General features: G+C 21.8%; 3 protein-coding genes across 4 annotated transcripts in view; 2 read left to right on the forward strand and 1 right to left on the reverse strand.

The window, feature by feature from the left end:
• LOC129610693 (tetraspanin-6-like) overlaps positions 1–5511 on the forward strand; it is a 30912-nt gene extending 25401 nt beyond the window's left edge. Inside the window, exons 2-5 of the mRNA XM_055523343.1 lie at positions 1357–1545; positions 4180–4350; positions 4490–4621; positions 5213–5511. Of these exons, the coding sequence (XP_055379318.1) occupies positions 1357–1545; positions 4180–4350; positions 4490–4621; positions 5213–5371 (651 nt within the window). The 3' untranslated portion in view covers positions 5372–5511. The remainder of the gene's footprint in view (positions 1–1356; positions 1546–4179; positions 4351–4489; positions 4622–5212) is intronic.
• A 4649-nt stretch (positions 5512–10160) lies between these two features.
• Positions 10161–13845, forward strand: LOC129610666 (carnitine O-acetyltransferase). Of its 2 annotated transcripts, none has more exons than XM_055523309.1 (10): positions 10161–10346; positions 11073–11136; positions 11364–11769; positions 11828–12030; positions 12105–12239; positions 12298–12516; positions 12572–12672; positions 12731–12976; positions 13038–13369; positions 13446–13845. In XM_055523309.1, exons 2-10 carry the CDS (start codon positions 11101–11103, stop codon positions 13676–13678), a joined length of 1911 nt encoding a protein of 636 aa, XP_055379284.1. In that variant the 5' UTR covers positions 10161–10346; positions 11073–11100; the 3' UTR covers positions 13679–13845. The 2 variants fall into 2 exon arrangements, with proteins under 2 accessions (XP_055379284.1, XP_055379283.1); XM_055523308.1 differs by lacking the exon at positions 10161–10346 and adding an exon at positions 10530–10931.
• A 267-nt stretch (positions 13846–14112) lies between these two features.
• On the reverse strand, positions 14113–15176 carry LOC129610681 (thyrostimulin alpha-2 subunit). The gene is made up of 2 exons (XM_055523327.1): positions 14469–15176; positions 14113–14364 (listed from the first exon to the last, which is right to left on the reverse strand). Exons 1-2 carry the CDS (start codon positions 14739–14741, stop codon positions 14272–14274), a joined length of 366 nt encoding a protein of 121 aa, XP_055379302.1. The 5' UTR covers positions 14742–15176; the 3' UTR covers positions 14113–14271.
• Between the last annotated feature and the right edge of the window lie 926 nt (positions 15177–16102).

A 16102-nucleotide genomic window follows, 5' to 3' on the forward strand; every position in this document is an offset into this window, starting at 1 on the left:
AAGTTTTTATAATGACAGTCTAAGCCATATCGTATCCGTTTTTCCAAATTAAAGCTGACAGATTACAAAATATTTAATCAGATTCAAACTTTTATTTAAAGAAATTTTTAGTTCGGTGTATAAAAATAGAATTCTAAGTTTTAGAATTGATGGTATATAATAATATGTATAACAATCCAAGTATTATCATATATATATATATATCTACATATACATATGTATATAGTTATTACAGTTATTCTAGTAAAATTTGTTATTAGAATAGAATATTAAAAAAAAAATTTTAAATTTAAGATAATAAGATGAAATTTGTTGTAGGTCAAGAACAAAATAATGAGAATATATTATACATATAACAATATACATAAACACATAAATGTATGTATATTATGTGGTTCTATTACATAAAATATCTATTATATAAATATAAATTTAAACAAATGAAAGCCTATATAACAATTAAATATTTTATATGTATGAATTTAATTTAAATTATTATACAAACACACATTTACTCAAATGCGAAATAGATTTTATATAACAGAAAATTTCTCTCAAAAATTACAAATAAATAACTTTTTCTTTATTCAATGATACTTTAAAAATTATAATTATAATTATTTATTATTTGAATCGATTTAAAATCAATGATGAATCTTCTTTTATATATATAGAATCACTTTAGAAACTAGGACAAATTATAACAGTTTTTGATTTTCATTTAATTTCTTTTTCCTTGTTTGTTTTTGTTTTATTTTTCCTTGAGTATTTAGATAAATAGATTATTATGCATTTGAATAAAAAAAAAGAGAGAAAATTCTGAGCATAAATATTGGTAAAATTAAAAAAAAAAAAAGAATTTTGATTTAAATAAAATGCTATCTATAAATGTATTAATTTGTCTGCGAATATTGTATAACTATAAAATAGTTTCCTTAGAATGAATTCATGAGGTCCTATAAAAATAGTCGTTGTAATTTTAATTTAATAATTTAAATTCAACATAAAGTAAATTTCAAATATTGGGTATTAGCACAATTTATATTTAATTGTTATATACCTTTTGTATATACATTAATATTGTATAACAATTATTGGTCAACAAAAACTCAACAAAAATATTTCGCTCTCTCCACACATTTGTAGCAGATTCGAAATTTTGAGCATTTATTTGCATGCCATATAATGAGAGTATGACACTTCTTATATGCGACAACTCTAGTATAACAAGCAATGATATATAAATTTCAATAATATATATTATTTAATTTAATTTATATTAATATTTTATTAATATTGATTATTAATTAGTATTAATTTTTAATGTTATAATTTAATTTTAATTTTTTTTTTCAGTTTTCTGGTTTATCAATAATATGGATTGGAATATGGATGCAAACAGATTTACAACAATTTTTTAAAATTAGTATAGCATATTCAAGACTAGTACCATATATACTTGTTATAACAGGAATATTAATATTATTAACAGCAACATTAGCATGTACATGTATTGTTAAAGGAAATCCTCCATTATTATTAATGGTAAGAATATATATTTTTTTTTTTTATTTTACTTAATATTTGAATATTGTTTCTTAAGAAATTAATATATTTTTATATTGTTATTATAGTTTATTCATTGTCACCGTCTATTATTAAATTTACTCCCGACAGTAAAACTCACAAAATTTTAACTCACAAGCTCTTCAACTCTTATAAATTTTATTTTCGTGTTCTACTTCTGAGTATAAACATAAACTGTTTTGTATTCTCTTTATCTTTAATGTTGTGCTCACAGAGTTTAGAGATAAGAGGATAATTTAAAGTATTATTATAATTCGAAGATTATAAACAGTCAGACTTCACTTCCCTTCAGGTATCTAATTTCAATTTTCTGAAAATTAATTCTTCATCTTCTTCTCTACATTTCCTTCTCAAATACAAACTAATTTCTCATATAATTTTTCCAATTTTAAAGTTATACTTATTATAAGAGTGATTTAACACTCTTATAATAAGTGTGTACCTATATTACATTTACGTTTTAATTAAATCGACCATTTAAACAGAAAGATGATCCAATAAAAAATAGAAAACAAAAATTATTTTTCTCTCTAAAAATATTTTGTAAAAAAAAATTAATTCTCACTTAAGATTATTTACTTACATATATATAACATGTACATAGGTAGGTAGATAAGTAGATGGGTTTTTCTATTCTTATATTCCTATAACAACTCTTGAGAAATTTTATGTGTACTTTTTATACATAGAAATAAAATTATATAAATAAATATATAATAAAGAAAAATACATAAAATAAAAGTAATAGGATATGATTTTTACCATTTCCTTCCTTCCTTCCTCTCTTACAGCTGCCCTTTATCTTTTATAAGTCTCCTTTTTTTTATTGTATAAAATCTTACTTCTTACATTACCTTGGTAGATACCTAAAAAAATAAAAAAAAAATTTTTTCAGTTTATCTCAATATTAAAAAAAAATAAAATAAAGATGATAAAATTGGGTCAAACACCTTTTATAAATAATTTATATATGTATGTATGGATTTAAGTAAATAAAACTATTTGTAGTATGTATATTATATTTTTTAGATAACTTTATATGTATGTAAGGTCATATAAGAGGGAAATTTTTTTTAAAGAATTTATCAAAGTAAAAAAAAAATGAAAAACTCTCATATAACTTATCATTATGATTTATTCTTTGGACTCTATCATATATAATATGATAGTTGCATCAAGAATGAATACCTTATGTGTTCATGTGTGTCGCTTACTAATTAGCAGTATACTATAAAAACAAATGAAAAATAATATAATAAATAAGAATTTAACAAGATTTCACCTTCTAGTTACATTATGTACAGATCAGGCATTAGCAATGTTTCAAATCTGGAAAATCTCAGGCACTAAAAATATTTTCCAGTAAAGATATCGAGATGGTGCTCAAAATCAGCTCCCAAATCCATTAAGTATAAAATTTTTATTCATTAAGAATGAATGCTTTTGAATGCATTAACAATTGACAATATCCTCTCCAATAACATTTCCAAAATATTACATAAACTTCTTTATCTAAAACAAAAATTTTATTAATTTCAATGCCGGTAAATTTAATTTCGCTTCTTATTAACAAAAACAAAGAAAAATACTTAATGACTTTATTATCCTGAAATACTCCGGCCCATAGGCAATTTTTCTATCTTCCAATTTTTCTATCTAACCCATTGTCCTGTAAATCTTGAACATATACCTGATATAGGTTCTTACATATACATATATGTAATAGATTAGTTATATAAAATACCCAATTTTATATTTTATTTTTCCACTGATATATTTAATTACATAAACTATCTGCCCAGATTACATTGAATGTGTGTATGTTTAAAGTACTTTTTAAAGGTACCTGTACGGTTTAAAATATCATATTAAATTTATAGAATTCAATGGTAAGATAAAACTGGTCTCGGAAATAGTTCATCTGTAAAAACAAATCATATTTTTTTTTATTTTTTGAGATAGAAAAAATTGTGGAATTTTCTATATTACGTTATATTATATACGTAATATTATAATGTTATATATAATTATATATTTGTAATTACGTATAATTTCTTATAATCTTATATATAATTTTCTTTTCGACCTAATTAATTTTGTATATTGAAAACTGAAATTACTAAATTAAAATTCAATTATTTTCGTTCGCTTCATATATTAAATATACATTCTATATGGTACTCATTCGTGTACAAAACAAAAAAAATCTAAAAAATTTTGTTAGCCTTAATTCGTTAAAATAATTATAATTTCAGTTAAATTAAATTAAAACCAAATCACTTAGCAAATTTTTTAATCCATGATTTGGCTAGTGCCTTGATAAGGAAAACTTAAAATCTAGAATTGAAATTATAATTCGCTCCATAACTCTAAAAATACAATTGTATGTACACATTAACTTTAAATTGCCTAGATTGTCCCATCCATAGGAGAGCAAAGTTCTTAAATTATCTTCTATAATTATATGAACTATATTATAAAAATCTAATATATAACATTATACACATAATTATATTATAAATATACATAAATAAATATTCTATAATAGATTAATTTATTTTTTGTTTTTAATATTTCTTTTAATTTTAACAGTATGCTGGTCTTCTTGTAGCAATATTATTCATTGAATTAGCATTGGCAGCATCAATGTATTCATACAAAGATCGTTTAGGTAAAGGTTTTGAAGAAGGATTAAGATATGATATAGAAAATTATAGATTATCAAAAGAAAGTGAAAAATTATTAAGTAATGCTCAACAAAAAGTAAGTTTTTTCATAAAAAAAATAAAATTGAAAATTCTATAATTGTTAAAATATCCAAAAGGATTTCTTTTTTTCTTTTTTGTTTAATTGAATACAATGAAAAATAAAAATTTTTTTTCTTCTTTTTTTTTTGTTTTAGTTACAATGCTGTGGGGTAATTAGTTATAAAGATTGGAAAGATAAAAATTTTAATATGAATGTTCCTTTATCATGTTGTATCGCTTCAAAGGAGAATTGTGATCCAAGTAATCGAAAATTTTTATATACCGAAGTAAGTATATTTCTTTTATATAATCTAATATAATTATAATAAAATTGAGTATTTTTATCATTTTATATAAAAATTGAGATTATATACTTGATTTTGTTTTAAATAAAAATTTAAATTTTATAGTAAAATTTTTACAATAAAATTTACTTAATATTCAAAATTATTTTTCATAGAATTATTCCTTTTATAAATAAATAAATAGGTTTTTGAAAAATCTTTAATTTAAATGAAATTTCAACTTTTAACAAGCATATTTCAATTGAAATTTCAATCTATTTATAGCAATATTATAAAATTAAGGACATTATTTAATTAATTTATTTAAAATTACAAAACCCTTATTCAAATTTCCTACAATATGCTGCTGAGCAATTCACAAAGCAATTCTATTCCGAAGAATGGAAATCATTTTATTCTAATTCAATAAAAATAATGCTACACTGAAGTTTATTGCATAAATTCTTAGTTTATACTAACATAACAAAAATATTCTTAATTATTACTAAAATCATAAATTTTTATTTTATATTAGAAATTTTAAAATTAAATATCTTAATACATTATTCATATTTTTTTTTTTTAAATTTTCAGGGTTGTCTTTCAAAATTAATGTATTTCCTCAATTCAAATATGTCAACAATTGGTAATATTTTATCAGCCTTAGCATTTTTTCCATTATTTGGAACTTGTATATCATGTTATTTGGCAGCAAATATTAAAAAGAGTAAATACGAGCCAATTATTGGTTAAAAAATTTTTATAATAAATCAAAATTATCATTATTATTATTGTATATTATAATATTTACAAAAATTAATAAATTCTCTGAAGAAATTAATAAAAATTATAAAATTTCAACATTTTATGCATTCTTTAACACAAAAACTTTGAATGTATAACTATATTACATGCATACATATTTAAATATTATGAAAATTTTAAATTTTATTATTACATTTTTAAAATTATTTTATCAATTTTTAAATGTAATACCTAATTATTATTATTCTTATATATATATTTAACTCTTTTTCTTTTTTTATTTTAATTGTCAATTTGTATAATGTGATATTGTGATATTTAAAAAAAATAAAGAAAAACAATTAATGAAATTTAAATTCATAGTAAAAATTAAATTCATAAAAAAGAAAAATAACACAGAAAAAATTTATTGAAATATTAATTAAAAAATTTTTGTAGATTTTATAAAAAAAAATATATAAAATAAAAATATTTTTAAAATTTAATTACAAATAACAATAATTACTATACCACATTATAATGTCATTTTAAATAAATAATAAAGTACATAAAAAATTTTATTTTGTATAATAAGAAATTTTTATTTTTAAATTTTTACTCAAGAAATTTTAATTTCAAATCAATTTTGCTATTATCAAATTAAAAATATTAATTTTTTATTTATTAGAATTGCTATGTTTCTTTACTCTAAACACATTATAGACATTAGTCAAGGCAAAAAATTAAAAATTAAATTTTTTAATTTTGAAATTTTATTCAAAAAAAATAAATTAAACAATTAGATTTTCATTTAGTTCTGGAAAAATTTCATTTTCGATTATTCAAATTAAAATTATTTGTAAATTAAATGAATTTATAAAATATAGATTACATAATATCAAAAAATTCGTAAACATTTTATATTTTTAAAAATAATTAACAATTTTATATACGATCTCACAAAAAAAAAATAATAAATAAAATACAATTATTATTGTTATACCTAGCTACTACCCAAAAAAAAAAAAAAAACAAGAACAAATTGAGAAATACGAATAAATAATAAAATTGCAAATTTATCCTATATAGACATTATAATGCACACAAAAAAGTTATGGAAACAAACGAAATATATAATTGCGTATTAATAAAAGTAAAAATTTGTTACATTAAACGACATAATGACAATATTATTGCAATATGTACTAAAATTAATAAGTCACAAAATTCGAAAAGCACAATATTTTACATACACGCATTAATTTTCCGTATATAATCAAAAAATTAAAAAAAAAAAAAAAAAAACAACAGTCTAAACTTACAAGAAAATAAAATAAAACTAAATAATATAAAAATTCTTCTAACTTTGTGTCATATAATGTGTCAAAAATAAGGTCGAATTACTTAAAATAATATACTAAAAATATACTAAAAATTTGTATACTCGTAACAAAAATTTTTTTTAACAATTTAAAAATATGGTATAGCTAAAGCTGAAGTAAAATATATTATTGATCCTATTACATACATATTTTAATAGAGTCATTATTACAATTTAATTAGCATATTTTTGCATATAGTATAAAGTTAATATCAAATAACAAAGTTTGCAAGCTGTATAACATGGTACGTATGAGTTATAAGACAATCATCGTATCTTGCAATAAGGACCGTCCGCAAGATTATCACATTTTTATTTCCTGTCCCAAATCAAAATAAAAATATGATTTTATTTTTATAATTTTATCTATGTTCTCTCTGTCAAAAATTTACTTTAAATAAACAAAAATTCTTAATTATAATAACTACAAAACTAATTGCTTAAAGCCTACATTTCTACTATGTGGATATTGAAGCATTTCGAATTAAAAGAACATTATGCTCATTTACCCGTGAAATAAGACATGATTACCTCATATCATTTTTTAAAATGACATCTTTAAAATTAAATGACTGCGGAATATAAATCTTAGAAGCTTAATTTGTAAATTATTTTCTCCTTCAATTTAACTTTAAATTGTAATAATGATTCCTTATCTTAATACAAAGAAGAGAAAAAAAAATTAATTTACAATATACACAATCCACAATTAAGTTTGATACTGTTGTCAGACTGTGCCAACCTGTTGTTTGTATACCTAAAATAAATTTAATTTAATTTAATTTTGATATTCAAATCAATTAACTGAATTCATTTACACTTACCAAATTTATGTAAAATTAGCAAAATCTAGATTTCAGGAGAAAAAGGAAAGTACTGCATCCTCCTACGTATGTCTTATATATAACCAATAATTTGTCATTTGCAATAAATATTATACAATATAATGTAACATTATATATTTTATTTAACATAATATTTTGGAATTATTTGTAAATTTTTAATCTTTTAATATTATATAGAAAATGTAAAGAAATTGAAGCTTTTCTTAAAGCCATAAAAACCCTAATGGTAGCTACTAAAATATTTTATATAAGTAAGAACATAATTTTGTCAAAAAAAAAAAAACAAAAATCTGCCAAAATATTTACAATAAATAGGTACGGTACCACTCAAATATAAAATTTTGAAATTGTAATATTAATAATTATATTATTCATTTCAAATTTAATTACATAAAAATCAAAATTTTTATATATAAAAAAGAAATAACAAAATAAATCTGAAAAAATATCCAAAATTTTTCCATATAAAGTATTTTCAATTAATTCACTATAAATGTTTAAAAAAAAAAAAACAAAACGTAAAATTATTATTATAGACTCGCATAAAATTTAAACCATTAGAATAATAAAAAATATTAAACAATAATAATATTGTTTAATATTTTAATTGTTTAGAAATTATATAAGTGTTAAAATTTTTAGACCAAAATGATAATTTAAAAAAATAATATATGTAAAAAAAAATAACGAATTATGGTATTAATTAATTGTTTTGCCAAGAAAATGAAAAAAAAAAAATTTACTATTATACTTTATATTCCAAAAATTTTATATAAATATACATTATTATTATATTATTATATTATATATTAAATGTTAAATAAAAAATAAATCAAAAAATACAAAAAACAAAAAATGGAAAATTAGATTATAAAAATATTAAAGTTATATAAAATTGTTATATATAAAAAATAGTTTACAAAACGCAATTTTATTGAAAGTTGAAATAAAGAAATTGATGAAAAAATATATAAAGAAAGCACATTTTTTTTTTTAATTATAAAATTATGAAAAACGTTCAAAATCAAAAATTAAAATTGCATATTGTAAAATTAATGAATTTTTTCAATAAGACTTCTTTATAATAATATTAATTAAATATTATGTAATTGTATAAGACATAAATGAAAATTTTAAATTTATAACAAAAAATAATTAAATATTTTAAATAGAAATTAAATTACAAAAATATTTTAAATAAAACTTTTATGTTTTTTCTTCTTAATAATTTTTTTTGTAACAAAAATTATTCATAAATTGTATTATTGATATATACAATATATATTTATACTAAAAACAATTGTAATAATATATGTATTGTGTATGTACATAATGTTATTATAAAATTATACGTGTATATTTTAAAATAAAAATGCCAAAGGATGTTAAAAAAATTGTGTTTTCATTTTAAAATTTAATTTGAAATTTTGATATTAATATTGAGCGAATAGTGATCTAATCACTTAATTTAAAAGAAAGTGGCATTTATACGAATCGATCCAATGACTTATCTGAAAAGAAAGTGGCATTCTATACCTCTCAAATTATTGAAAATAAATCTTCCTTTATAGGTTAATTTATTGCTTTATGTTGTCCATATGTTTTTTATTGTTCCATAGGTTATAATATGCAAATGTATACTTAGTAATCACGTCATATTTGCACTGTACTTAATTGGACTGTATTACATTGCATTGTATTTGAATCCAACCCGAAAATTAACATTCTAATAATTTATAGCATACATCTTCAATATTAGAAAGCTGTAAATCCAACTTAAACAATAATTATTTTTGCCAAGCACCTCAATCCATTTTAAATATAAAGCGAGTTCGTTCATAAATTTATTTCCAATTTTTCTTTAAAATCTCTTTAGAGATTTTATCAATAAATTTCTGTTATCTTCAACTTGCCATGAATCCAATCAAAACCTTACCGATTACTTAAAAAAATGATTTTATTAAATTTTTTCCAACTTCAAAAAGAAGCCAAAGAATCTTCTTCAAAAAATAGCTAAACAAAAATTATTTTATATGTAATAATATTAGACATTAAAAATTTCAATTGAAACTAAAAATATTAAACCTACTTGTTTGATTATTTATTTAATAAAAATTTTTTTGATGCTCGCTTAAGAAAAAAATTGAAACTGAAAAACGGAATTAATAGCGTTCCTTTTACGTTTACACCTGTTGCCTTTTTACACCCAAGTACACCAGACTGTGGATAGGCTGTATATGATAAGAGTAATTACAAATATTATTTTCCGGTAGATGGCTTTACATTTTTTTATAGAAAACTGCAACTAAGTACTCGATATTTATTTAGCTTATCAGTCTCTTTTTGTTCCTGAAACTTAAAATTGACGTTTTTCGTTGAAACGAACACACTCATTATGTCATAAAATTTCTTATTCATATTTTCATAGCTCATAAAAATATTTTTTTAAAAAACAATTGTGAATTATTTGTTATCATCAATTTAATATTGTGAATTAATAGTAATGTGTCATTTTTTTTATTAATTCGAATTCGAACTAATTTCGAAATAAACAATAAAAACCAATTTAGAGGACAAAATGTTCTTTAATTAACTAGGTAGCTATAATAATAATTTTCTTCCAAAATTAAGTGCAAGGGTCAATGGTCATTTTCAGTGAAAAATTATTATAAGAAATAATTACTTATAATAAGAAGAAAATTATTTAAACGAACAAATTTATTTATTAATATTAATTTGTTATCTAATTTCATAGTGGGTAAGTATATTAATCCTCTACATACTCGCGTTTGTTTATGCGTTGATTGTAAAAATATGCTTATGACATTTTAGTTGAATAATAAATAAATAGAAGCAACAGGTTTTAATATTTTTAAGCTTACAACTAGATTCAAAAAAATAATTAAAATTAGTTCTCTTTCTATTGTAGAACAAGTATATTTAGTTTATAAAAATCGCTACGCTAGTCTTAATAGTGAATTATAAAACAGGAATAGTATGCTAAATTGAATTAATGTATGTAGATACGTACACACAATCATAAGTGGATAATATACAGAAATTTTCAACTCATATGATATTACCTACTATTATTATTCTTTTCAAGCGTATATTTTGTAGAAAAAGCTTTTGATAACATTAAAAGCGAATGTTATTTAGCTCGATTCACAACGTTTTTGTCTATTAATAAAACACAAACTATTCTGATTTATTATAAATTTTTGTTATTTTTGAAAAGTGAAAGTTGAAATTTGCATTTGGCTTTGAAACGTGGACATAATTTACTTTTGTTTAGTAAATAATTTCTTATTAAATCAATCATCGTTTAAATGCAGAATCAAAGGTATCTCATCTATTTAGTTTAAGTTACTAATTCAATTAATGAGGTTTACTTATTTTTAATCTATGATAAAGAAGGTTTAAAGTTTAAAAACAGAATATCTACCTGTCTAATAGAAATCTTCTTGTTTTTGTTATTTTTCAGAAATTTGCGTAATTTAGAAGAAGAAAAGATGCAAATTTTAACAAGAAAAATTTTATTTTCTTTGGTAAGTCTTAAATTAAAATTTCACAAACATCCTAATACACATTTCTAATGAAGGTAACTAGTATTGTCTTATCACATTTTCAAAAAAATTTTTATCTCAATAAAATGACACAACATTTTGTTTAGATAAAATTTTCCAAATACATACAACCATAACTTTATTACCTTCATAAATAAAGTTGTATACTTACCTACTTATATTTCAATTTAATTTTATTTTTATATAAGTTTAAGAATCCAGCCTTAAGTGAAAGTCTATATCGTTCTATTTACTCAAGTTCTGTGGTATTAAATAATTCAGCAGCAAATATAACTGGACAAAAACTATTAACATATCCAGCTTTATCTCTTGAAGATACATTAAATAAATTTATTAAAACTGCCCAACCATTTTTAACAAAAGCTGAATTAGATGAAACAGAAAATCATATAAAACATTTTCAAAGAGGTGATGGTAAAAAACTTCAAAAATTACTAGAAGATGCAGCTGGATCTGAATCAAATTGGCTGGCTGAACGTTGGTTAAGATGTGCTTATTTAGAATATCGAGATCCCGTTTGTGTCTTTTCAAGTCCAGGAATGACATTTACACCACAAAATTTTAAAACTGATGATGATATGCTTCAATTTGCTGGTATATTGACTAAATAATGTTAAATATTTATTGAATTTAATTATAATTAATATTGTAGCAAAAGCAATTTACGCAAACTTACAATATAAGAAACAAATTGATGATTCGAAACTACCTGTAGTAAAAATGGGAAAATTTGAGTTAGATAACTCACAATTCTATCGAATTTTCGGAACATGTCGTTTACCACAAAAAAATTGTGATGGAATAGAATTTCATCATGCAACTTCGAAGCATATAATTGTTATGGCTAAGAATCACGTAAGCGTTTAATGAGACTCAAAAGAAAAATTAAAATTTAGATTTCCATATTAAGCAAACATTCTTTCTTTCAGTTTTTCTATTTACCTGTTTATACAAACAATGGGGAAATTATACATGGTGATTATCTTGCAAAAGCATTGACACAAGCTTGGCAGGAAGCAGCAAAATTGGGAAATGCTGTACCTATCGGAGTTTTAACATCAGATGTAAATTTCTTTAAACTGTTTCTTTAAATATTTAAATCAAATGCATATTGTGTTTTAGAATCGTGATAATTGGGCTTCTGCTTATGAGAAATTAGTAGCTATAAAAGGAAATCATGATCTGGTGAAAAAAGTTCAATCGGCATTATTTGTTGTATGTTTAGATGATCTTGTGCCAGTTAGTGATAACAATGTTTATGAAGTTTTAAGTAAACAATTAATACATGGTGGCGGTTCAAGCCAAAACTCCGGTAATAGATGGTTTGACAAATGTATCCAAGTATGTTTGTTAAAATTAATATATGTACGTAAATATTTAAAAAAAAATTATATAGGTTATCATAAACAGAAATGGTGTTGGTGGATTTTGTTATGAGCACTCACCTGCTGAAGGTGTAGCTATCGCACAAATGTCTGACAACATAATAGATTTTGCGTAAGAAAAATTTTGAATATCAAAAAATTATCTAGTTTAAATCATATTTTACTTGCAGGAAAAGTGGACAATATGAAAAAGGTGGTGTTCCAGATAGTTCTTTCAAACCAGAGAGATTAAACTTCCAAACATCAAATGAATTACTTAAACATGTTGAAATTGCTAAACAAAATGTTACTAAATTAGCAAATGATCTTCATTTGAAAGTTTTGCATTACAAAACATATGGAAAGGGTTTCATGAAACAATACAAATTGAGTCCTGACAGCTTTATTCAAATGGCAATGCAATATGCTTTCTATCGGTATGGAAAATTTTAAATATTTTGAACTTCAAACAACTTATACATTTTTTTTTCCTTTTAGAATGCACAATGTACCCGGCGGACATTATGAATCAGCTCATCTTCGAATTTTTAAAAATGGACGTACTGAAACTATCAGATCCTGTTCAAATGAATCTATAGATTTTGCAAAAGAATTTTCACATGGTACAGCTAGTAACGATAAAAAATGTGAATTACTTAGAAATGCTGTTAACGCACACCGAACTTATACAAATGAAGCTCTTGCTGGTAAAGGTGTTGATAGACATCTTCTTGGATTAAAATTAATGGCTAGAGAACATAACCTACCGATTCCTGACTTTTTTAATATTGAAGCAGTTAAACGTAGTGCTAATTTCCGTTTATCTACAAGTACGAATTATATTCTTAACAAAATTTTATCCAAATCAATACATGTATGTATTTTATTTTATTCAATTATTTTTAGGTCAAGTACCTTCAAAACATGTATCTTTTATGTGCTATGGTCCATTAGTATCAGATGGTTATGGCATTTGTTATAATCCTCGTGAAAATGATATGGTTTTTGCGATTTCATCATGGGAAAGTGCCTCTGAAACTGATTCAGATAAAATGGCTGTTAATTTATCGAAATGCCTTGATGATATGAGAGATTGTTTAGAAAAACAAGGAGTACCCCCACCGAAGAGTAAACTTTAAAAAAGAAAATTATTACGATTATTAAATATGACTGAAAAAAATCTTATTTTATCTACTTACATATTTTGGAATTAAAATGATTTTTTTATCAAAATAACTTATTTTCATATTTTGTTTGTACAACATACGAATAAACAAACAACGTATATATATTTATAAAAAATTTATATATTTTTTTCATTTTTTTTTTAATCCTGTTGTATCTTCGTGCTTCGTATATGCCCTCGGAAGTAATGATATTTAATTAATAATTAGATCGAATATCCAACACACAATTCGATTCCAAATACAAAAATTAATTAATTTAAATACTTCATATTTGGTTTTAATTATCAGTTTTTTTTTTATTTCTTACCTAAATACATCAATAAAGAAATTTTTTTTTTCTTATAATATTCATATACATACTATAAATCGGATTATAACTCTTTTTTTTTTTTTAATCAAATAATTTTGCTTATTTAAAAGTATGGCTTAGAAAGATAAAAAAACGAAAGTTTTAGAACTTCTTACAATAGATGTTGTGTTAGAGCTCATAATTTAAAAACAAATGCTTTCTATTTTATGCTTAATTCTCTTGAAATCTCATGAAATCAATTCTTCTTACAATGATAACAACTACAACTTACAGCTGATTTAAATGTTAATGTTCTTTCACCATCAACACAATATACACGTTTTTCAATCTAATTTAATTTTTTGTGTTTTTTTTTTTTAAAAAGAAAATAAATGTTAAAATAAATTTTATTTTTTAATTTCAAATAAATTATATTCTTAATCTCTATTTTACCTGCTCTGATTCCATCATATTACAACATTGTCCAATTGAAATAATTGGTTTAATTGATTTAAGTGAATTTAATGCTACAAATGGTAATGATGGTACCGAATAACTTTCACAAAATCCACGGCAAGCATTTGTTGTTATCGTAAATGATACACAATCAGGTATTGTTATTTTTCTTGTATTACCAACTTTATGGCATCCGGGTCTTTGCCATACATCATTACCCAATATTATAACTATTAAAGATAATAAACTGCCTAAACGCAGCCACAACATTTTAAAAAAAAATAATTGAATTTTTTTTGGAATTGAAAAAATTAAAAGTTTTGTTTTTCTTTTTTAAATTAAATCCAGTTTATAAGAATGGAAGAATGAATGAATGGATGATGATCCTTTGAAATGAACTTAAAAACTGTTGATTTTTTTAATTTAAAAATCTTTTTTATATTATACAAGTATAGAGAGTGTGCATTGTAAGTATTTTAATTAAAACTTGGTTATTATTTTATTGGATAGTGATTATACCGGAAGGGGTGAGAAACATGCGCACATTTCAAAAAATATTTTTAACAGGATAAATTTTTTCCTTCAGCATAAATTTCCTTTATTTAATTTTCGTGAAAATTTTTAATTTCTTTCTTATATGTACTTTTTACTTGATTATTTGTTATCAAGCGTTAATAATGATTAAAAAATTTAAATTTATTTTATTTGTTTTTTTCTAATTGTATTTTTTCTTTCATTTTTAAAATAATTGTTTTAATATGAAAATTTAGATTATTAATAGAATTTTCTGTTCCTTTTGCATTTTCAGAACATTTTAAATTTATAAATACAAGAAATATTAAAATGTAAATTTTGAATTTCTTCAAATCGTGTAATTTTGTTAGTGTGACTTTCTATTTAAAATTGGAAGGCTGTTACATTAGCAATTAATTACAGAGTTTTAATAGTTATGAGGGAAATTTCATTAGGGAACTATAAATTGTAATAATATTTTATTAAATCATTAAAATTGTGACAAAAATTGATAGACTGCTCTAATCAAATCACAAATTTTATTATATTTTTATTTTCTTACTAAAATAAATCTTTAATAAAATGTATAATTTGCAATCCTAATTTCGTTGGTTAGTGAAACATGGTATTTTATGCTAGCAAATCTTGCCGACTGAATTAATTTTTTATTTTGGAAAATATATATGTAAATCATTATTAGATTATTGTTTTATTTAAAAAAATCTAAATATTTAATAAAAACTCGAAATTTTTCCAGATATTTGTTCCTAATTTTTGAATAATTTAAAAATTTTTCAATTTTACAATATTGTTGTTCTGCAATTCTCTCAATAAATGGTTTGTATTTGTTCGGATTCCGGAAATGAGAAAAGTTTTGTCATAATAAGAGTAAATTTTGAGCAGATATTCGGTGTATAATTTACAATTTTCATATAACTAGTAGCAATTTTAAAATACAAAATAAAATTTTAAATCACTTTTACCAAAATATGAGTAGTACTGAAAATGCAGTTCTGAGAGTTAGAACTACAAAGCTTCAGAAGCTCTGCATAATTTATATAGGTACATACAGGTTTGAAAGCTTTTCAGTTCTAATCTTATGAACTGCAGAAATATTC

The sequence above is a fragment of the Condylostylus longicornis genome, unplaced genomic scaffold, assembly GCF_029603195.1.
Source record: "Condylostylus longicornis isolate FDR11 unplaced genomic scaffold, ASM2960319v2 ptg000046l, whole genome shotgun sequence".
Lineage (NCBI taxonomy): Eukaryota > Metazoa > Arthropoda > Insecta > Diptera > Dolichopodidae > Condylostylus > Condylostylus longicornis.

What these genes read in the sequence shown, in the direction of transcription:
- LOC129610666 (XM_055523308.1), top strand. An exon ending in TTGTTATGGCTAAGAATCAC is followed by an intron (nt 12,031 to 12,104) that starts GTAAGCGTTTAA and finishes TCTTTCTTTCAG; the next exon opens with TTTTTCTATTTACCTGTTTA. An exon ending in ATGCAATATGCTTTCTATCG is followed by an intron (nt 12,977 to 13,037) that starts GTATGGAAAATT and finishes TTTTCCTTTTAG; the next exon opens with AATGCACAATGTACCCGGCG.
- LOC129610681 (XM_055523327.1), bottom strand. Translation starts at nt 14,741, where the DNA reads ATGTTGTGGCTGCGTTTAGGCAGTTTATTATCTTTAATAGTTATAATA. An exon ending in ATATGATGGAATCAGAGCAG is followed by an intron (nt 14,365 to 14,468) that starts GTAAAATAGAGA and finishes AAATTAAATTAG; the next exon opens with ATTGAAAAACGTGTATATTG.